This window comes from Amblyraja radiata, chromosome 25 (assembly GCF_010909765.2).
Source record: "Amblyraja radiata isolate CabotCenter1 chromosome 25, sAmbRad1.1.pri, whole genome shotgun sequence".
Lineage (NCBI taxonomy): Eukaryota > Metazoa > Chordata > Chondrichthyes > Rajiformes > Rajidae > Amblyraja > Amblyraja radiata.
The window spans coordinates 25,022,951-25,047,478 of NC_045980.1; the positions used below are offsets into that span (position 1 = coordinate 25,022,951).

Sequence of the window (24,528 nt, forward strand, 5' to 3'; positions counted from 1 at the left end):
TTTCTGCCTCTTGTTTGCAGTTTGTGTTTCTTAGCAGCAGAGAAGACCAAGTTAAAAAGGTTTATATAGAGCAGAACATGTTATAGAATAATTCTTAAAGCTTTTGGACATGATTGGAAAGACCAGCAATTTTGTTTCAAATGTTTCCCTATTGCCCATCGCTCATTGCCCTTAAGAAACTGAAGGGAGTTCCTATCTTGAACTGCTGTGACCCTCATGGTGTATCTTTGGATACCATGTTCAATTTTTAGATCAAATGACCACAGAATGGTGATACATTTCCCAAATCTAGATGCGTGGGAAGGAAATGCAGCAGCTGGTTTAACTATCAGTCTGACGAAGGGTCTCGACCCAAAACATCACCTTCTCTCTGGAGGTGCTGCATGTCCCGCTGAGTTACACCAGAATTTTGTGTCCCAAATTTAGATGGTGTGTGACTTGGAGAGGACCTTGCACATTACTGTACATCACCTTGGATACTTCTATACCTTACCTTAGAGGTCATGAGTTTGAGATTTGCAATTTAAGAAGTAAAAGCAGTACATTTTTATCGGTGGAATGTACCACAGCCACTATGTGCTGGGGTGGAGGAATAGTGGGATAATGAGTAGAGTGCCAGTCAAGGGCACTACTTTGATTGTTGAACTTCTGTATTCTGTATGTTGTTCAACTTCTGTATAATATGAATTGCAATCAGTCCAGGTAATTGGAGAATATTCAGGACACATTCCTGATGTCCATTATAAATGATGGAAAGCCCTTTGGTCAGAAGGAGATGGTCATCTCAAGATGCCCTCCGCGAGCCCACATTATTTCTAGGTGGTGTTAACATTCTAGTCAGTAGGTCCCCAATAAAGGAAAAAAGGATCCATTGTAGATTATACATTTGCTCAAGCATACTACTGCACTATTTAGCTAGATCACGATTAATTCTATAATTCGTCCACATTGTTGTCCATAAAAATCTACCTTTGTTGAACTTCAAAATATTTGCTGAGTATACACTGTCTTCTGGGTTAGTGAGTTGTAGACATTTCTCTGCATCTGGCCTCGTATCTTAAGATCATGACCCTAGTTGTAAACAATCCAGGCTGAGTAAACAGCCTCTTGGCAATCTGAGAATATTCCAGAACGTAGGGAATTTTGGACATGCATCTCAAATGTAGCCATTTCTGCGGCATCTCTTCAAACCCTATCATGCAACCTGTGAGTTCCTGGGAATTTGTCAGGTTTTGGTCCCTAGGTTCGCCACTATTTTAGTAATGTTAAGTACTAAGCTCTTCATCTCACAAGAGAATATCAAAGACAAAAAAATATTTAATGCATCAGTAACTATTATCCATGAATTCTTCTGTCTCTTTCTCAATGGGACCTACATTTATTTTAGCTACCATTTTTACACAACAATCTAATAGAAGCTGCTTTTTTTTCTTTATTTTGCTTTCCTGTTTGAACTTATCCCATTTTTACATCATCACTGATGGTTATTAAACCTCTTCCAAACTCGACACAATCTGTTTATTTGAGAGGATTTCTGCAAGCTTTCAATTTAATGCTATCTTTGAATGCTTTAGTTAGCTGGAGCTTTTGCTGAATATTTTTTTATTTCTTTGGGAAACGTACATTAATTATAAATATTTAGAAACATAGAAAATAGATGCAGGAGGAGGCCATTCGGCTCTTCGATCATTGTGATCGTGGCTGATCTTCCCCAATCAATAACCCGTGTCTGCCTTCTCCCCATATCCCTTGATTCCACTAGCCCCTAGAGCTCTATCTAACTCTCTCTTAAATCCATCCAGTGATTTGGCCTCCACTGCCCTCCGCAAATTCACAACTCTCTGGGTGAAAACGTTTTTTCTCACCTCAGTCTTAAATGACCTCCCCTTTATTCTAAGACTGTGGCCCCTGGTTCTGGACTTGCCCAACATTGGGAACATTTTTCCTGTCCTTTTATAATTGTATTAGTTTCTATAAGCGTGGGAAAGTTGCCCCCCCCCCCTGCCCCTCATCCTTCTAAACTGAATACAAGCCTAGTCTTTTCTGCATCCTGCGGGCATGAACATTGAATTCTCCCAATTTTGTTAGCCCTTGCTGTCTCCTCCCCTTCCTCAGCCCTCAGGCTGTCTCCTCCCATCCCTCAACCCTCGGGCTCTTCCTCCTCCTTTTTCCTTTCTTCTCCCCGCCCCCCCACCCACCCCCCATCAGTCTGAAGAAGGGTTTCGGCCCGAAACGTTACCTATTTCCTTCGCTCCATAGATGCTGCTGCACCCGCTGAGTTTCTCCACATTTTTGTGTATCCTAGTCTTTTCAATCTTTCCTCATATGACAGTCCCGCCACCACAGGGATCAATCTCGTGAACCTACGCTGCACTGCCTATTTCTTTAAATATTTGCCATATCTGCAATCAATTTAACACAAGATACTCCAGCATTTTGTATCTAACTCAGCGGGACAGGCAGCATCTCTGGACAAGGAATGAGTGATGTTTCAAGTCGAGACCCTTCTTCTCTTGACCCGAAGCGTCACCTATTCCTTCTCGCCGGAGATGCTGCCTGTCCCGTTGAGTTACTCCAGCCTTTCCTTCATACACATCAATTTAACACCGACATCTTTCTTATAAATGATGAGCATTGGCTAAGTATGAGAATAACGTATCATTGTGACTAGGGTATTTCAGAGAAGGGGAGCATTGCTTAATTTACTTAAGTTACTGGGAAACTCAGAAACATGAACCGGCAATGCTCCTGAATAACCTTTCCCTCCTGCCCCAAATGCTGTAGGGACATCTCTGGAGATTAATAACTAAAGAATGACAAGTATGGTACTTGCCATTGTATCGAAGATGGTGTGTATACTATGATAGTACAGGATTTTCTTGTATTTTGGAGCAAGCTACCTTTCAACCCAATAGTATGGAGCCTTTTTAGAATTACAAGGAAGGAAAAGGAAAATCTGTAATTTAACATTTGGAGGTTATAAAGCAATTATTAATAAATTTCTGACTATCCATGAGTTTGCAAAAGTATTGAAACTAAAAACATTCTGGATGGCATCCATCATTTTGTTATTAAGTTATCAGCTGCTGCATCTAATTTAATCTCCCTCCACTCCTCATTGTCAGCACATGAACCAGCTGGTATAAATTAAATAGTGTATTTGCTCAACAGCACTTTAATGTGCTAAACATTAGGCAGCCCGCCCCTTTAATGTGCATCAGCTGATACAGAGCCATGTGATGGATTGGGCTCGTAACAGCATTGACTGCACTTCAAACGATTTCATTGGTACGGAAGCATTTGGATGGGTTTGGAGAAGCGACAGCATGAAGCAGGCCTGGGGTGGAAGTGGAGCAGAGATGTGGTTACATTGGCCCAAGATTGTCACGTTGCAAGAGATTTTCTGTTGGTAAAGAGAAGAGGAAGTATTTTTGCCCATTCTGGGACTTTGCTGCAATAAGAAATAAACCATTTTTACTGTATTCTGCCATTTCAATAATTAGTAATTGTTTGCAGTTTGGATCCTTCCACTGTTCAAGATGACTGCCTGGCTTTTTGAGTTCACATTTATTACACTTGGCAAGAGCTTCTCTCTCAGTGCAGCAAATTCTGTGAATTACTTTGAGTGAAATCATTGCTGCCAATATAGAAATGGGAGTTGGCCATTTTGCCCCTTGAGGCTTTCCACCATCCAGTGAGATCATTGCAGATGTGTGACCTAATTCCACGTTGTCCATGTTGCCTTGTATCGCCTCCCCTTGTATCCTCTCCTCATCCACCCTGGCAAGATCCCTCAGAATCTTGCATGTTTCAATCAAGCCTCTTACTCTTTGAAACTTTGGCACAGTGGTGCTGCTGCCTCATGGCACCAGGAGCTGGGTTTGATCCTGACCTTGGGAGATGTCTGTGGTGTTTTCACATGCTTCCTGTGACCGAGTGAGTTTCTGCTGGATACTCCTGTTTCCTCCGACATCCCAAAGACCTGCGAGTTTGTCAGTTAATTGGCCTCTTGCGGTTAATTGCCCCTAATGTGTGGGGAGTGGATGAGAAAGTGGGATAGCATATGATTAGTGAAAACTGGTGATAGATGTTGGCGTGGGCGGAAGGTCCTGTTTTCATGCTGTATCTATGAATGATTCAGTGGATACCAATCTAGCTTGATCATTCTTTTAAATATCCTGCCCATTCTGAGTATTATTAAGGTAAACCTCTGAACTGCATCCAATGCATTAACACCCTTTCTTCAATTATGAAGCCAATACTCTTACCTATTATCCTGATATGATTTCATCAGTATTCTATATTACTGAAGCTTAACCTTGTTTATTCAATCCCCATAGCAATAAACAATAAAATTTAGCTGGAGGAATGGGTAGCATCTGTGGAGTGATTGGACAGATAACATTTCGGGCTAGGACCCTTCTTCAGACTGATGGAGTAAAGGGGGGATACCTAGTAGAAATAGATGGAGGTAGCACAAGCCTGGAAAAAGAGGGGTGGCTATACATACTCCTCCCATCTGCCATTCAAAGTCCCTCTGACCTGCATACACCTATCATTTGCCAGGCTTTGTCCCGCCCCATCACTTTTCCAGTTTTCTACCTGCTACTACAATCAGTCTGACAAAGGGTTCCTACACAAAATGCCCATTCACTCCATAGGTGTTACCTGACCTGCTGAGTTCCTCCAGCACTTTGTGTTTTGTTCAGGATTCCAACATCTGTAGATTTTTTGTGCCAATAACATTGTTGGTTTACTTGCTTTGCCTGCTAACCGGCTTTTTGCAAGCTATGCAGTAGAGCACCGAGGGACCCTCTACATCTCAAATATCTGCAATCTCTCAGCATTTAGATGAGTTATTTTACCAAACTGTTCTTTTCCACTTATTTGAACCATCTGTATCGTCTTTGTAACTTGGCTTCACTGTTTACTTTCCTACCTATTTCTGTGCCATCAACAGATTCACCATTAGCACCTCCATTTCATTTGTATAAATGTAAAAAAAAAAAATTGCATTTGCTAACCATAGAGAAGCCATGTATGCAAGCTGTCTTTTTCATGTTGCCAGTGATTCTGCTATCTGTACCAAATATTTCATCTTCTACACCATGGATTTTCTGCAATAACCTTCAATGTGGCACTTTAACATATTGAAGGACTCATTCCACCAAAATGGATGCCCTCACACTCTGAGTCAGTCATATAATACAGACATATAATCCTTCAGCCCAAAGAGTCCATACTGAACAAGATGCCCCATCTAAACGTTCCATTTTCTCACATTTGGCCCATATCCATGTAAATCTTTCTGATCCATCAAATGTTATTTTACCTGCCTCAACTATTTCCTCTCATAGATCGTTTCATATACCCACCACCCTCTGTGTGGAAAAAGCTGCCCATTGGGTTCCTATTGAACCTTTTCCCCCCTCGCTTTAAACCTATGCCCTTCAGTTTTTGATTTCCCCTACCCTGGGGGAAAAAAGATTGTATACATTCACCCAATCCATTGCCCTCACAAATGTATACGCCTATAGATCACCTATCAGTCTCCAGCCTTCAAAGGAATAAAGTGTTGAATTCAGTATTCTAAGTGTAGCCGTACCAATACCTTGTACAACTGTAACATAAAGTCCCAACTTCTATACTCACTGACTGATGAAGGCCATTATGGCAAAAGCCTTCTTCATCACCCTTTATCTACCTGCGATGCCACTTTCAGCAGACTATTTATTTCTATTCCTAGGTCTCTCAGCAGACTATTTATTTCTATTACTAGGTCTCTCTGCCCTACAATACTTCTCAGGGCCCCACTGTTCACTCTGCAGATCCTGTCCTGGATTGACTTCTCAAAATGCAGCACATAACACACCTGCATTAAACTCCATGAGCCATTCCTTGCCCAGTCTATCGTGGTCCTACTGAAATTCTTTAGAACCATTTTCACAATCTATGATACCACCTATTTTAGTGTCATCTGTAAACTTACTAATCATGCCTAATACATTCTCATCCAAATCGTTGACCAAGATGACAAATTCATGAGCCACAAACTCCCATGAACAAAACCATGCTGACTATCCCTGATCAACCCCTATCTTTCCAATGCATCTATGTCTTGCCCCTCAGAATCCTTTCCAGGAAGTTTCGTACCACAGATGTTAGGTTTAACCATATATAAGTTCTTGGGTTTTTCTTTGCAGCCCTTTTATACAGAGGCACAACATTAGCCACCCTCCAGTGCTCTGGCACCTCACCTGTGCACTGGAATCTGTTTTTCACAATTTAATCTATTCACATAATCTATTAACATCTCTGCAGCATGCACACAATTTCCATGTAATTTTATTTTAATCACTGGCAAATTTGAATCATGTTATCTCATTTATACTCGGAGATTGCAACCATAATCCTTGCAGGAGGGCCTCCTGTCAAACAGAATTTCTGCTTGCCACCTTTACGCTTTCTGGTCACATTGCTCCAGTCACCTGGGTTTAATTTTTTTATATCCATTGCTGCCAGAGTAGAATTTGTACATTCTCCCCTTCACCTTGTGGGTTTCCACCAAGTGCTCAGTTGCCATCCACTTCTGAAGGACATGTAGATCAGTAGGTTAATTGGCCATTAAATTGAATCTGGTGTATGTGGGAGTTAGTGGGAATGTTTGGATTAGTCTATTTGGGTGGATGAAAGTCAGCAGGATTTCGGTGGACCAAAGGGTCTGTTTAACATCTCTGATTGCTGTTTCTTCACTTGCACTGATTTTCATGTCAGTTTATTCAAGATGTCTATTTCTGGCTTCTTCCACCTGGAATACACTGTTCAAAGTAGTTATTTAATCTGTTTGCTCATTTTTATTTGCAATATTCCTATTATCATTTTTAAGTGGTTTTGGCTACCCGTTCCCCCTAATATGATTCCTGTTCTCTCCTTTATGTTTCTTCCTGTCCTTTTTACTTTTTTTCACTTTGGCTCTCCAAGTGGCTAGAACTTCTGCTAGATTTCGGATGTTTTAAACACTTCCCTCTTATTTTGCGTTGTTCCTGACCATTTTAGTCCTCCATGACTATTTTCTGTCATCAAGCATGCTCCAGTTTCCATCCAGACTGGAAGGATGTGTAAGTTGGTAGATTAATTGGCAACCGAATTGCCTCGAGGGGAATGGATGGGAATGTAGAATTGATCTCAATGGGTGGTAGATGGTTGGCATTGACTCATTGTGCCAAAGGCCCTGTTTCCATGCCTCATGACTTTATGATATGATAAGTGACGTTCTCATCTCCAGATGAATTGCCAATGTATCACATTTAATTCTTTGCAACACCTCCCACTGGTCGTCTGTCATCCTGCCCATTAGCAAATGTGCACATTTTTCTCTGGACAGTCTGCCTCATTGCATTGAAGCTAATCTTGTCTCAATCTAAAATCTTAGTGGCTTAATGTTTTTCCCTTTCGAACACTGCATTAAGTTCTGACAACTATATTTTTAAACCTGGGAACCCCTTCGTGTGATGTGGTAAAATTAGAAGTAGGATGCAATTATGAAAAGTGTTTTTATTGTGTTTTTATAATTAGAGCAGAGAAGCGGGTGGGCAGAATGAATCAAACCCCCCTCAGGGCTGCAGGTGCTACAAATATGTTGGGAACGTTAACTCGTGTTATGATGACTAATGTTCAAGCATTGTTAGGCTCTTAGCTCGATTTGACTCAATACTCATTATTAAATCCAATGTGGTCTGTCAGTTCTGCAGAAAATAGACGTAGAGAATTATTTTGAATGTTCTTGTGTGAATTGCAAAATAGGCTTTCAGCCCATCATGTCTGTGCTGGCTTTAAATGAGTTCTCCAGCCTGATTCCCATCTTGCAATGCCAGGTCCATGGCCTTTAGCTCACTCTTATTCAACTGCACATCCAACAGTTGTTTAAATGTGATGAGGCTTATAGCCTCTATGAACCTTTCTGACCGTGAGTTCAACATCCAACTCCTCCCTGCTACACTCCTCCAAAAAATTGAATGTGAACTCTCCACTAAGAGACAAAGTAAATGGAAAGACACTAAAAGCTGGAGTAACTCAGCGGGGCAGGCAGCATCTCTGGAGAGAAGGAATGGGTGATGTTTCGGGTCGAGACCCTTCTTCACCCGAAACGTCACCCATTCCTTCTTTCCAGAGATGCTGCCTGTCCCGCCCGCTGAGTTACTCCAGCTTTTTGTGTCTATCTTTGGTTTAAACCAGCATCTGCAGTTCCTTCTTACACAAGTAAATGGAAAGGCCATTATGGCCCCTCATAATTTTGTGTACCTCAATTAAGTCTCCCATCAGCTGCCTCTGTTTGAAAGAAAACAAGCATAGCTCATCCAGTGTTTACTATTAGCAAAATTGTTCCAGTCCTGGCAACGTCGCCATAAATCATCTCTATGCCCCTCCAGTGCAACCACCTTTCTGTGGAATGGTGACCAGGGCAGCATGTGTTTTAGTAGGCTATGGTTTAGCTATACTTTATGTAATGCAAGCATAACCTTCTGCTCTATTGTTCTGTCAATTGTCTATTTTTCAAATTCATTTTTGGGTACTGGGTACAGTTTGATTTTTTTTGTTTTTTTTGGGGGGGGTTTTGCTCCAGCTTCCAGCATCTATTGTCTCTTGCATCTTCATGAAGGACTTTGCCCACATCCTCTATCTCCAACCATTATTGCCTACCTACTAGTTTCCGCTTGGTCACTAATAATTTATCTTTTGGAGTTTAATGGATTTTATGAGCCAGTATTTTCACCACTCCTTCTGTTTTTAATCGCCCTTTTAATTACACTCTAGCACTTGCATGTCCAGTTTTCTGGTTGGCGCCTGATTATAAATTTCCTTTTTTCGCCTTATCTTAATCTCTGCACCTTGTCACTCATCTAGATTTGATAGGTCAACCCTCTGTTTCCCTGATTTTTTCAATCTCGTCCATGTATGTCTGAGATTGTTTTACTTCTCCAAATTCAGTTTAGTTTTACTAATTTATTCTTCATCTAAAATAATCAACCTACGTCAATTTAGAATCTTTGATTCACTGCCTTTGTCGTGACCTGTTTTGTTTCATCTCAAATGATATGGACATTAAAGTCTCACATTAACCGTCCTTTTTTTTGTATTAAACATCCAATCTACATACAAAGGGTATGTACAACCTCCACTATTATCTCAATTCATTATTTATTATTTCTACCCACGGTGTCCACTCGTGTAATCCTTCCTTATCATTGTAGCCATTTCATCTATGATTAGATGATTACTTCTAAATTATTCCTTAAAACTGTGAATATTTTGTTCCCATTCCTGGCTCTTTTGCAGCCATCTCTGTTCTATTCCCAATTGATAACAACCATGTAAATGTACAGCTGCTGTTAATTCACTTTGTTCCATATATATTTGGGTGAAAATACTTACTTAGGCAGCTGACTTGAAACTCCAATATTACATTAATTTATCTTCTTTTTAACTGCTTCATATATTTTCATGCCTCACTTTTGTGTGCCGCACCTGAATATGCAATCATTTATCCCTTTCCACCTATATCCTTCCTCTGGTTTCACAATTTGTACCTCTTCTATCCAGATCACACATTGTCTTTTCATTTCTGGCCTTTGTCCAGCCATCTGCGAATCAAAACCCCCTTTGCCTGTATCCACCTATCACTTGCCAGACTTTGTCCTGCCCCCACCTCACTTCCAGCTTTCTCCCCCTGACCACCAATCACCACATTCAGTGTAAAAAAGAGTCCTGACCCAAAATATCGTCTATTCGTATTTTCCAAAGATGCAGCCTGCCCTGCTGAGTTACTCCTGCACTATTCATTTGGTAAACCAGCATCTATGTTTCCTTGTGTCCTCGTATCTTTGAGTATTCATTTTACCCGTGGCTCCAAAGTGCAATTTCTAACTTCAACCATATTTCCACATCTTTTAGTTGGGAAGAGTTACTCCTTTTTTGGTCTCCGTTTGAATTGCCAACTCTTGCCCTTCCCTCTTTACTCTTACGTCATTTAAAGTCCTCCTTGCATCCATTCTCCTTGCACAGATTATAGTTCCATTATACGTGGAGTCCATTTTATCGGTGCCATTCCTTGTTCCTAGCCTAGGGTTGGTGTGGTTGAAAACTCACTTTCCCACATATGTCATTGGGAGCATATGGTATGACGTCCTCTGACAAGTAAATCATTTTTATTGTATGAACAATCATAGGATTGAATACGTAACCATTAAAACCTAGTTCTTTTTTGTGATTTATGACAATCTGATTTGGCATTTTTTGTGATTTATGACAATATTGTTTTGTTGGTGGGCATAATTTTTGTAATTGAGGTAATTAACTTGTGTTCTGATCTTACAATTAAAAATATATATTTCAGAGTTCAAACCAGTCAGTGATATTGTACTTTGAGATACATTTTATTTTAATTTGCATAGTATATAACAGATGCAGCCTATCAGTCTGTAGTTGATCTGCATTGTTTTTGTCCATGGCTATTCATGACCATTTTTAAAAGATTTTGTATTTGATTATATGCATATTGTATACATGCATATAGATGTTTTCAGTTGTAGTGCATTTAGATTTGCAGCCAAATGCAAGTGCAAATTACATTATCGATTTCCACTTGGAGAGATCACAGGAGTGGGGTTGCTTTTAATTCTATAAAATGTGCTTTTGATCAAGGATGCATCTCTATTCTTCTGCTCTGTTTTACAGGTGTAGGGAAAAGTAGCCTCTTACTACGATTTGCAGATAACACATTTTCAGGTAAGCACAATTGGATTCTTTTCATCGTTTAATAGGCAGTGCTTCATTCCCGTGAGGATAGGAATTTTCAATTTGCAGTTTCTTCAGGTTTTTTCCTTTGTCTTTTATTCAGATGTAGTAGGGTGACACTCCTGATGCCTGTATTAGGTCATTGCTTCAAGCTCCACACCAGAGGATTGAGTTTGCGATCCAGCCCGTCACTCTGCAATCCCGAACGCTTTTTGGGCATTGTTGAGGCCAAGGTCTTCCTTTTAACTCCTAGAAAATAATTACTTAACATCATCACTAAAGCAGATTTATTATGTTTTATTATGTTTTATTACTTTGTTATTTATGTGATCCTGATGTGTGAATTTTTTTTGTTTTCTATATTACAACAGTGACTACACTATAAAAGTAAGAGGTGTTTTATTAGTTACAGAGCACTTTGAGATTTCCTCAGGTTATAAATTATTATCCAACATCGTTGAGCTTAATATTGTTCAGAAAATTATAGTGTCCCTGTGAATGTAGGTTCTTTGTTTTTTCTTTTCATATTTGTTTCTTTCATTACTTTCCAGGTGTGTTATCCCAAGCTGTCATAATTTACCACTTTCATCAATTTCAGATCAATGCACTAATTCTTCTTAAATCCTCCCATCACAAGATGATTGCATCAAATTCTTAACTGTTCAGACAGTCTTGGGAGTGTGAACTGTACATTTGAAATGTACGCACTATTGTAATGAAAGGCATTTAACAGTGGTTTTGGTTTATAAAATACACTGGTCAGGAATGAGAAATAGATGCTGGATGATGAGCCCTTAGGGAGCAGTTTATGCAGCATTTAAGCTTCGGTACTGTGAGTTAATTTGATTAATTGTACACAATAGCTATTCATAGTGCGTAAGAAGGAAATGAAGATGCTGGTTTAAACCGAAAATAGACACAAAAAGCTGGAGTAACTCAGCGGAACAGGCAGCATGTCTGGAGAGAAGGAATGGGTGATGTTTCGGGTCGAATCCCTTCTTCAGATTATTCATAGTGCTTGTGACATTGTATTGCATCTCTATTCTTTGGAATCTTCAGGGCACTGCTGGACCTCCAGATAGACTGATGCTCTCATTCTAAGAGTTGCAGTTGTATAACATCCTTTGATATTGTGAAAAGTCTCTTAAAGATACATTAGTTCCTCAAAAATTAGCTACATAGAAAGGATGCAGTTGGATGTCAGCACGTGTTTCCTGCACTGTTCTCTCATTGGTGCTTTTACAAATCAGTATGTTGAATATAATGATAGGCTCCTTTTAGGTTTTGTGTGCCAGTTGAATGACACCACTGCGGATCATGCCTTTTGCCCTGCACCTGTTTAACGCCCTTCTTTCCCTTTGTCCCACAAGAATACATTTGTCATTATCCAGAGAATTATGGAGGTAACACCGAGTCATACAGCATGAGAATAGGCACTTGCCAACCAAGATGCCCCATCTAAGCTAGTCCCAATGCCTGTGTTTGGCCCATATCCCTCGAAATCTTTCTTATCCATGGATCTGTTAAAACATGACTCTTCATATTCTTAACATCATCACTAAAGCAGATGATTTGGTTGTTTTATTACTCCCAGTTTTGCTAGCCCTTGCTGTCTCCTCCCCTTCCTTAACCCTCGAGCTGTCTCCTCCCATCCCCCCGCCCTCGGGCTCCTCCTCCTCCCTTTTTCCTTCCCTCTCCCCCCCACCCTCCATCAGTCTGAAGAAGGGTTTCGGCCCGAACGTCGCCTATTTCCTTCGCTCCATAGATGCTGCTGCACCCGCTGAGTTTCTCCAGCATTTTTGTGTACCTTCGATCTTCCAGCATCTGCAGTTCCTTCTTGAACACTCTTCATATGATCCGCTTTCCCCTTTTCTTCCATACTGATTTGATGCTTATGCAGATATTTTTGGTGATTTCTTGTCTCAATTTGACAGTGCTGAAATATTTTTCAAAACTGTCGCATGGCAACGTGCTACATGGTAGTTGTAACTTTACCCAGCCTAAAATTTTACACTGTTGGTATTTTCAATGACATATTAGCTATACTTTCCAAGAGCAACGGTTTTACAAGAAATGTTATGGACTAAGCAATGCTTTTCTCCTCTGCCCTTCGATGCACATGTGTGTGATGCCCACTGCAACAATTGCATTTCTGCTTGGTTGAGGCCACTGTAAGGCATTGTTTTGACCTGGTTTATAAACTGCAAGCTGTTTATAAAAACATAAAATGTTACATTATTTAAAGTCGGGCCAATATGAGAAAGAATCAGTTAAATTTTCACAGCAATGATCTCTCAATGAAAGGTCACTGCCTGATGTGTCAATGTAGTTTCTCTCACCTCAAATGCTGCTTTTTATGTATTTCCAGCACTTTCCATTATTCTTTCAAATTTACAACATCTGTAGATAGATACACAAAGCTGGAGTAACTCAGCGGGACAGGCAGCATCTCTACAGAGAAGGAATGGATTGAAGAAATCTGAAGTCTCGAACCCAAAACTGAATTACGTTTCGGGTCGAGGACCTCAGGCTACTTCCTTGTCTCCAGAGATGCTGCCTGTCCCGCTGAGTTACTCCAGCTTTTTGTGTCTATCTTCGGTTTAAACCAGCATCTGCCGTTCCTTCCTACATACAACATCTGTTGCACTTTTTGTAAAAATCCAACTTGTTATTTTGAATGTTGTGCTTTTAACGGGAAAGGAATGCCAATGTTTATACATCATGTTTGAGTGAAAACCCAGTTACTGTCGGGAAGCACTGTTTACCCTAAAAGTTAATGAGTCTAATTCCTCTGCTCGGCTTGTATTGGTCTTCTGACAAAGTCATTGGCTAAACTAGTTTGAATTCTCTGCTTTGTCTTTTTGCATCAGATCATGCAAAGATATATCTTTCTGTTGTGAATTTTAAGCAATTATACTCTGTTTTCCTTTGTCTATAGGCAGCTACATTACTACGATAGGGGTGGATTTTAAGATAAGAACGGTGGAAATCAATGGCGAAAAGGTTAAGTTGCAGATCTGGGACACAGCTGGGCAAGAACGATTCCGAACCATCACTTCCACGTGAGTGCAGTTCCCACCCAGCCCAATTTATAGACTAATGCTGTTAACCTTCGTTCAAGTATCGTCTTAAAGGGGATGGTCTTTTGATTGTACAATGGACTGGACTGCTTACTTGATAATAATTATAATAATAATGTTTTGTTTATAGGGACAGTGCATATTAATGAACATTTGCATGTAAATATGCGAGATTGTAGCCAATCAGTAGCTAATTTCCGTCTCTAGTGATAACTGGAATCCATAGCTCAGGTCATAAAAGGATTATGTGGGTCACTTATTATCATTGCCTCGGAAAGTTGGAATTCTTTGCAGAGAATAATGTAACAATTATTGTGTTTCCGATAGTATCAATTCCACATGAAAGCAAAACAATTTTTTAATTAAAATGTATATTCATTGTTTCTGCTGTGGGGGAAAAAAAGAAGTTTGTGATAACTGGCACAGATTAAAATAGTGCAAATATACACACTATTTAGAATCGGATCTCATTCCTCCTTTAAGGAGTGATTTAAGAAATGTGGACAAAACAGTAGACGTGTTATCTCTTGAGAAATACTTGAAGGCTTATCTCCACAGCTTTGTTTGAAGGCTGGATTTTTTTAGTTCACATTCAGCCCTGTGTTCTTGGACCGTGTCACACATCAGACGTATCAGTCAAAATTGTGAACTGATCTTGAACCGCCAACCCACAACTCTCCAACTTGGAGTGTTAAGAAAATGTTGCTGTTAATTAATGCACGCTTGTGTCAGTCGTATCAGTCAAAATTGTGAACTGATCTTGAACCGCCAACCCACAACTCTCCAGCTTGGAGTGTTAAGAAAATGTTGCTGTTAATTAATGCACGCTTGTGTTTACCTTGTGATGACAACTTTTTGGGGGAGATTGGATACATTAATGAGAGGTCAGACTTTTAGTGTTGTACATCCAATTCCAAATGTCCATTTGTTCTTAATTCCATTACTGTGTTGTAAGGAGCCTTGTCTTGAGGCTGGAAGATTAACAGCAGGTTGAAATGCAAAAGCATTGATAGAGTCATTGACTTCACGTGACAGAGCTTCATTAGTAATGGATATTTGGCAAACAACATTGAAGCTTATTAAAGACTTGGTTTCAGAGCAATTCAAGAGGCAAATAAATTCAGAAACATTGACAAATTATTGAGAGATGTACACTGAGCAGAAAATCTAAGGATGGGTTGAAAATTATTTCTATCCTTTGGCCATATGTGGAAGATTAGGAATGTTGAAGAAACTATCAGTTCAATTTTGACTTTTGGCTTTTTCAAGCAAACAGTGCAGTTAAAAATCATATATAACTTTTAGCCCATTTCTATCTTTTATCACAATTCTTGCCATTTGAACTCTTTCCCTGGAAATACAACCAACTATTTTAAATCCATTCTTATTTAACATAGTTACATCACGTAAACAGGCCCTTTGGGCAAATTTGGCCAACCAAGTTGCCTAATCTGAGTCATCCCATGTGTCTGTGCCTGACCCATATCCTTCCAAATATTTCCTATCCATGGATGTATCAAAGTGTCTTTTAAATGCCATACCTGTACCTACCTCTGCTTCTTCCTTTGGGAGCTCATTCCATTTGTGCAGCACCCTCTAAGGGGAAAAAAAAGCCCTAAAGTTCCTTTTAAATCCAACTTGTCCATGCTGCCCAAAATGCTCATCTAAGGTATTATTTGCCCACATTTGATCTATATTCTTGAAACCTTTCCTGTCCATCTTGGATAGCATAACTATTTAGTCCCAATTCTTGTACTTAATACATGATGCTGACGCCGCCTTCACCACCCTGTCTACTTGTCGCCACTGTTATGGAACTGTGTACTTGCATCCCTAGGTCTCTGGTCAACAACACTCCCCAGGGCCCCATCATTTACTGTTCAAGTCCCGTCTTGGTTTGCCTTGCCAAAATGCAGCACCTCACCTTTATCTGAATTAAACTCTATGCTAAGCATCTGGAGATCTGGCCATATCATTGAAGAGTCAACAACATATGACCCTTTACTGATGTAAATAGGATTTGCACATAGCATGTGCTGTATTTTACTGGTCAATACTTATGGTACATGAATGTGAGAGCAAGAGAAAACTATTCACTGTCTTCTTGTTTATTCTGTCATTTTGTTATATCCTGCACCCCTATGCGTAATCTTCATCTAAATGCTTTGGTTCTATAAGCTTTAATACATCTGGCTAACCTAATCAAAATTGTTAATTTGACGAACTTGATTTCCCCAATTTTGGTGAGGGACAGGGACGGGACGGGACGGGGGGGGGGTGACTGAGATTTTCAGATTTCCATCGCCATTGCTGTGAGGAAGTTGTTATTGACTTCACCACTGAGCAGATTAGCTCCAAGTTTAAGATTGCGTTCCACATACTGGACTCTGACAAGTCAGCTAAGCCTGACCTTCCTGTTATTATGCTGTGGTTTCCTAAGCACTTTCCCAGCGCCTGATGAAAGCATGAACATTCGTTGAAACTTTTAATATTGTTAAATAAAGAAAGGTGAAATCAACTTTCAATAGGAATGCAATGTTCTTTGTAATGTGTGTACGAGAGAGACTTTTAGTTCTAGGGAGAACCCAGATGAGTATGTTGCATCAGTATTTGAGGGTTTTTCCTCTGTTCAGTCTATACTGAGGACTGTTATCTGATTAATGATCTTCTATTCATTTGTTCATAATTTTATGGCCTTTATAGTGATCATCTTTGATTTGACAATAATTTTAGAAGCAATTGGCTTCAGTAGTGTTAGGGGTGGTAATTTACCATTCACAGGAATAAACCATCATACCTTATCTGCAAGGTATTGACAGCCTTAATTTGGTTATAATCAGGTTGTGGTTTAGCTTTAATGAGATCATTTCCTGTGGCAATCTTGCTTTGGACAATGGGCAGGAAATAGACAACAGGACTAATTTGTTAGCTTAAAGTGTTGCCTGCATTATTTGTCCCCTTTACTCTCAGCAATTGTCTTTGTTTGCCTCTCTGAACAGGTGTTTAAATTCACTCTTCTACGTTGAAGAATGATCTGGTACATCTAAGTTGTTCCCAAGTAAGAGTAGAATAGTTTAGTGAAGGCTATCATGTGTTTACAGTTTGATTATCAAGATGATGTGGGGAAGCTGACAGCTATTAATAGTGGTCAGATCTAATCTTGTTCACAAAGATTTGTACCATTAAAATTTGAGTTATAATTTGAGAACCTTTTGTTCTGTTTGGACAGTAATTTGGTATAGAGACATAACTATTGTGACTTAAATCGTTTTTTCTCCGAACTGGAGGAACTGATGGAAAGTGCCTGGACTGACCCCTGAGTTCATTGAAAGGATGTCTGTTGCGTGCACTTGTTTGCTTCTTGGAAAGTGAGCCTTCGTACGTTCAACATTCATAAAAATGACACTGAATTGAGTGTTTATAATACTGGCAGAAATAGATTGGCTGTACTTGTGCTGAGAGTGTTGTCTGCTAACCTTTAATTTGCAGCTCTAGTTATCAACAAGCTGTTGTTGCCACAAGTGGCTTGCCAACGGGTAGGAGTGATATTGAAACAAAAGTAGTAGGAATATTTTATCTGAATTCCTACTTTTGTTTAGTCTGCACAGACTGAATGCATATACTCAAGATAAGAAAGGATTTCTTTTAAACTATTGCTGCCTATTCTTTGATCAGGTATTTTTCCCAAACCAACCTTGTATTCTGATCATCAGTCCATTATTGATCTTCATAACCAATGCACAAGAGGTTTTTGTGCATAAATAATAAATGTAAATTCTAACCTGTGTACTAATTTTCTTCACGGTAAGCAATTTAGAATTGCGTTGTTTATGCATCTTTGTGCGTCACAACACATTTTTTTTGTTCAAAAATGGGGAAAATAGGGAAGTAATAATTTAGGGAAGTAAGCATCTTTCATTTCATTTCAATATGCTAAAGCATTTTACAGAAAGTGGTACTAAGACAATTCTTCTGGTAATATAGGAAATGTAGTAGTCAGATTGTCTGCAGGAAAGTCCTACAAATAGCAATGAAAAAAAAGTGATTATTTTTGATATTGGAGGAGTAAGTAATATCCTGGATGTTCAGAAGAATGCCCAAACATTGTTTTAAAACTGAGCCATATTGGGTTTTTTTGCATCCACCTGAAGGGGAACTCGTTTGTAAGGTGGCAATGCTGCTCTCTCCACATCTTGGATTCTAAGATCAAAACTGGAATTGGGTTAAAAATCACTGCCAACTGACTTGCAAACCAGATATTGGTTGACTGATTGAGGGAATAAAGAAGTATTTCAAATTGACGTTGTTGAGATGGCTGGTCTAGCATTAATCCCCATAATGATAAATTTGTAGTTTAAGAGTGTAATATTTCAGCCATGCAGTAGGGGAGTTACACTGGTAGGAACAGTTGACACAAAATAAGTATTTGCTCAATTTGCTTGACAGATAAAAATGTATGTAAGACAATTGCACGTTGGCCTTCTGGTCTTACACATTTTGCCCACTGTACAATCTGTAAAAGCCCAGGTGATCATGGAAAAGACTAATTTGTATCAATATATTTAAGAAAGAATTGCAGATGCTGGAAAAATCAAAGGTAGAAAAAATGCTGGAGAAACTCAGCGGTTGAGACAGCATCTATGGAGCGAAGGAATAGGTGATGTTTTGGGTCGAGACACTTCTTCAGACTGAAAGAAGGGGGTGAGGGAAGAGCAGGATTACTAGATTTTTGACCAAGTACAGTTTTTTCTCTTTTGAGCTCTTTTGTTTGAGTTGGCAAAATGCAATAATTCAGTAGGTGGAATTAGAATTATTATTATTAGCTCGCTCACTTTTTTTCTGAATTGTGAATGAAGAACATTTCGATGTGGTTGTTTAAAATAAAATATTTCAACACTTGCTGTTAACGCACTTCACTCTAACTTTCCACAATGGCTTCAAAGGCATTGTAGACATCCGTTGGTGAAAACCACACTTGTTCAGTGACAGGAAGTTAAGTCTCCATTAAGTGTTCATTCTGCTGACGCCAGCCAGCATCCAGATGACTCTCCAACTTTTACATTTGTCTTCAGGCTGTGGGAGTGCACTGATTGTTTGGATTAGTAAATAAAGATTTTTTTTTTAAAGAAAATAAACAGTTGGGTTTGTGTCAGATAAAAATGATTTATAATCGAACCATCAGTTACTTTCAAAGAACTATAAAGCCAATGATGTATTTGATTATATAACCTGCATGTGGCATGTAGCCAGCTCCCACAAGTAGCGGTAATAGTGTTAAAAAAAAGATTATTTTTATAAAGATGATTTATTAGCGATAGATCCGGGGAGAATGCTTGTTCTTTGAAATCGTACACCCAGGATGGCAGGTGAGTTCTTACTTAGAAATTTAAGCAAAAGGTGGCACCACCTCGTTGGACCTCTCTCGACTGCACTGGAATGTCCCCCTGGGTTTTTGTGCTAATATTTCTGAAGTGGAACTTGAGCCACAAACTCTTTGATTCTGGAGGCAAGTATGCTGTCAGCTTCTTCTTATCGAGTCCACATCACAAGATTAGAAATTGTTCAGCCAGGGCAGAACACACTTCTCGGCATCTGCATACAATTGCGTCTTGTGCTTCTTGTGCGTAGTGGTGTAACGATTGGTGGAAACAGTGACGTGACTTGAATGCTTTTCCCTTGACCCCTGCTATCAGTTGAGCCACAGGTCACATGCTTTTAGTTTTCTAGACTGGATTGTGGTTGTCTCTCACAGATTGTCTAGATGGTGATGAGTGCAAATATCTCAATCTAGATTTTGACCCTGCTGTTAGGGTGGTCATACAATGATCTTATGATCATATAATCATAGTATGGTTATATAATCTGGTCATACTACCCTGACCAGGTTATGTTGTACAGTATCTTCATTGTGGGGTTGTATTCTGGGCCATCTAACTGAAAGAGGAACATCAAGCCGAAATTAGAGGGTGACTGATGAAAATGTCAAAGAATTGTGAAAGAGGAGAGCAATTTTTTTGATCTTGGTTCATTCAGAAAATTCTGACATTCCTTTTGCCATATTCTAATTATTTTCTCAACTGACAAAATAATTTTATTTTATTCCTCTTATTGATGTGTTGCTCATGCTTCGTTAAAAAAAGATCTTGTTGAGCCTTAAATGTACCTTTTATTAGTTTGAATGTGTGTTTACTCTTCTCATTTTGTTTTGTTATTTAAGGATGTGGGCTGGATTTGCCCTCTTCACTTCCGTAGTTGTGTTCATCATTGGCAGCGTTGGAGCTCTTATTTTCAGGACAAAAATCTATTGTCATTCCCCAGCTCTGACCTGTCACAATGAGGATTGGCTTCTCAGCACCTCCTCTATTACTGGAACAGTTCTGTGTCTTGGCAACCAGAGCTGATGTTATGTTTGATCACAGTTGCCACTGACTTGTATATTTTAGTGGTGCTAATAAATCTAAATATCTTGTACTATTTACACAATGTCCCTTCAGATCAATAGAGAGTAAGTCGTTCCAGCTCTTGCCTTTGCAATGTCAAGAGTGTTTAATTGTCACAAGACTGGGTCCAGAACAATGAAATTGTTTAATTGCTGCTGCTTTACAGGCACAATAAATGCAACAAGCAATATTGTTCACTTACTCTTGGTAAACCAGACCACGATAGTGCAAGCTAAGCAACATAGTGCAAGATCTGTGGCCAGGGTGGTATGGGTATTTAATAGTAGCTACCACCTTGAGGCAGCTCTTCCTGTAGCGATGCCTTCAATAGTGGGGAGTTGGTACTTCTGATGAACCAGGCAATGTCCACCATTTTCTGCGGCGTCTTTCATTCTTGAGTGTTTGTGTGTATTATATGTGCAACTTGAATACATGTGTGCAACTGTAAAATATAGGACAAAAAACAAAATTGCGTCATTTTGTATTCTGTATTTTCTAGCTTCTTCCCATGCTTTGTATTCCTGGATCCAGTTTACTAATTAGCTGACTTCAGCTAATCTGAGCAGCCAGTTTTATTTTCCTTTTGAACAAACAGTGAAGTCATTTGACTTTGGCATAATCAGATGCATAGGATATGTTTGTTTAAATTGCAATTTATAATCAATAATATCTTTATTCTACCAGTTGATTAAAATTGCATGATCTGGACAATTTCTAATGGTAATCCCAGGATTTTTGTAGATTGCAATGTAATTAGTGTATACAGTAAACAAAAAATAGGATCTTTTAAATAGGATGGAATAATATCACAGCATTATGGCCAATTTTGTATCAAAGTCAAGAGCTGCCAGGTTGTAAAACTGAAAACGTTCCTCTTCAAGAAGGATCCTAAGGTCATACTACAGAGAGTACACACTGTGGCCTGCGAGATCAGGATATCTTGAGGAGAATGCAAGCCTTCAGTATTGATCCAGAGATAAATAACATACTTTCAAACATTCAGTCCAATGTAACTAAGGTGGCGAAAACGGTTGACACAAAGAGATGGCAGGTCAGAGGTGCACATTTCAGCGGTTACGTTTTCCCAGTCCATTGCTTTGACCACACTTTTGTCCACCCCATTTATTTTGCTCTGTAAATAAAAGCTTTATTTTAATGTTTGTACTGAGCTGAAATGAATCTGGCAGGTTTTGTCTCTCTAATAGCCCTAGTCCACCAGGAATCAGCAGCACAATCCCAATATAAAGGATTAGCATTGTCTGCCGTTTTCCTCATTTATTGTGGAGCATATGTCTGATGCAAGTTGTTGACGAGGACAGATCCCTACTGCTTGCCGGCCGGTGTAAGAATGAATAATTTGTGTCCATGACAACTCCATGGTATCAGAGTGAAAGTCTGTATCAATGTGAGCAATGGGCCAATGAATGCTGCTGATTCTGCAAGTGAGGCATAATCATATTAAAAAAATCACTGTTCCAGTTTTTAACCCTTGTCTAGACTTCGCTTGTCCACTCCCAGGGGAAACCCTCTCTTCTGCACTTCTCTCCCCAACAAGGTAAATAGCTTTGAATCATCGTGACACTTTTCTTTCTTTTCGGAGATTGTTTTACTTTTCTTTACAACCTCCTTATCAAGTACCTGTATTTGGATGTAAATTTCAAACAGTATATAACTTGCGAAGGAAGGAACTGCAGATGCTGGTTTAAACCGATATGGACACAAAAAGCTGGAGTAACTCAGCGGGTCAGACAGCATCTCTGGAGAAAAGGAATAGGTGATGTTTCAGGTCTTCAGACTCTGAAGACTGATTCAGTCTAAAGAAGGGACTTGACCCGAAACGTCACCTATTCCTTTTCTCCAGAGATGCAGTCTGACCCGCTGAGTTACTCTACCTTTTTGTCCATATAACAACTCGTTATGTCCAATCATCACCCAACCCTGACTGGCTGAGCCTGTTCTGTAAGAGAATTGGGTCTCAACTGATATGTAATCCAAGTTACTACTATTATTGGCCTCGCTTCTAAATGGTATTTGGTACTTGGCCACGGCACAGAATGTCTGAATACAAACTGATGTTCTGTTCTGGGGGAGGGGACGGAAGGAAGAGGACAGTTTTTTCTCAATAAATTCCAACCCTTGTTAGCTTTCATATTTAATTTGTGACTTTCTTCCATTAATGGTTACCATGAGACTAGTGAATGAACATTTAAAAAACTGCAGATGCTGGAAATCTTTAAATTAAAACAGAAAATGCTGGAAATACTGAAGAGGTCAGGCTGGGTCTGTGGGAAGGAAAATAGTCTTGTTTCAAGCTGGGGACCCTTTGTCAGTACTGGGAGAGAAAAGAAGCGTGTTAAGCTGCCGGGAGAGTGGGAGGACGTCTCTGAGGGTAAAGCTTGGGTGACGGTGGGATAAGCTGTAAACAAGGCTATCTGATCAGCAATTAGTGGGAGCAGATACAGAGTGAGAACATAGGCTCTGTGGGAAGAGAAACAGCGAAACAAGTATCCCATTGTCACACCTACTGTGTCCAAAAGGAAAAAAACCTTCCCACCTCCAATCACCCAATAAGTTAGCAAGTTTATTTTTCCACCTTCCAGTTTTGGCAAAAGATCTTCATCCTGAAACATTGAAAAAGATAATCGAGGATGTTTTGTCACACATCCTCACTGATTGTGGTCTATGGATCAGAAAGTTAAATTTTGGAGGATCGAGACCATCTGCGCACTATGACCAGCCTCTCAAAGCACTTAATGATGGAGGCCTGACCTGCCGTGTATTTCCAGCCTTTTTTAATTTTAGGCTACTGGCTACATGGGCAATTATTCTGCTTCTAATGGGCAACGTTCACAGACTGCAGGAAGAAAAACCTTCAAGAAATGTCCTCTGCCAGATTCATTTTCCTTAAAATTAACTGAGTTTTGGGTGGCCTGGGTCAAAGCAGTTCATTGGCTAACATGAAGTGGTGGATTTTCGAGGAAGTGTCCAAACATTGCCAAATCATGATTAATTTCTATTGTAGAAACAGTTCTCTGAAAATTTAAAACCATAATCAGCAAAATGCCAGCTCATAATACAGATGCATTATGCTCAAAATCATAATACAGATGCATTATGATGAGTTACATCCTTCCCTTTTAGGCAGGCATATGACTTTCTTTATTTTATTCTTCTTTCGTGTCCATCTTCCATGTTTCAAATGTTGACATTGCTGTCATCGTCCGTCCTGAAAAGGATGGAAACTTCCGGCGACAATCAGTGAGAGCCATCACTTGTTGCAATAGATGATGGTGGTAGCAGAATTAGCTCGGGATACTTCCAGTTTCCAGCCCAGCGACTTGGACGCTTCTGCTACGGGGCCTTTATTTTATTAAAAATACAGCATGGAAACAGGCCCTACAACCCACCAAGTCCATGTCGGCTATCAATCACCCATTCCCATTGGTTCAGTTATTCCCCTTTCGCATCCACTCCTTGCACATTCCGTCCATGCCAGTCACTTTTTACATGTTCACTCTTGGGAAGGCCGATCTGAAGTCTGTGACGGTGACCTTGGATGCAGGTGCACCTGAGACTTGACAATGACATAATTTCACAACATTCTGTTAAAAACGAGCTTAAAATGCATTGAACTTGTCGGAGAGATGCATTGTTGCCAGCAAAACTGCCCGGCTTCAATTTGTAGTCAGTTATAGCATGCTAGCTTGCCACAATCAATAGGCTTCCCTGATAGCTTCACAAAGATCATACCTAGATTTCCTGAACCGGTCAGGATCATTCGACTTGATCGCCACAAGCTTGAAAGATAAAAATTGGGACCCTTCTTCAGTCTGATCTGCTGAGTTACTCCAACAGTTTTTTTGTAAACCAGAGCTTGCACTTCCATGTATCTCCACAAACATAGATTTCACCAAGCAGTGGACCTCGCAGATCATCTATGGTTTCTGAATTGGGAACATTTGGGTTGATTTATTTATGTGCAGCCCTGTATGTACTTAATGACTGAGATATGTGATGGCGGTGGCACACTCATTTGAGTTGGGAGTTCAAGTTCAAGTTACATTTATTGTCACATGCACCAATTGGTACAGTGAGATTTGAGTTACCATACAGCCATACGAATAAAAATAACACAATACACGATGGGATTTAACTTAAACATCCCTTGTTCTGCAGGCCACATTTTAAGGAGTGACAAATGGCACTTCTTTATC

General features: G+C 39.7%; 1 protein-coding gene across 2 annotated transcripts in view; it reads left to right on the plus strand.

Moving 5' to 3' along the window:
- rab35 (RAB35, member RAS oncogene family) overlaps positions 1-24,528 on the plus strand; it is a 51,925-nt gene that overhangs the window by 9,170 nt on the left and 18,227 nt on the right. For both annotated transcript variants that reach the window (XM_033043518.1, XM_033043517.1), the window contains exons 2-3: positions 10,735-10,785; positions 13,733-13,856. In XM_033043518.1, the coding sequence (XP_032899409.1) occupies positions 10,735-10,785; positions 13,733-13,856 (175 nt within the window). The remainder of the gene's footprint in view (positions 1-10,734; positions 10,786-13,732; positions 13,857-24,528) is intronic.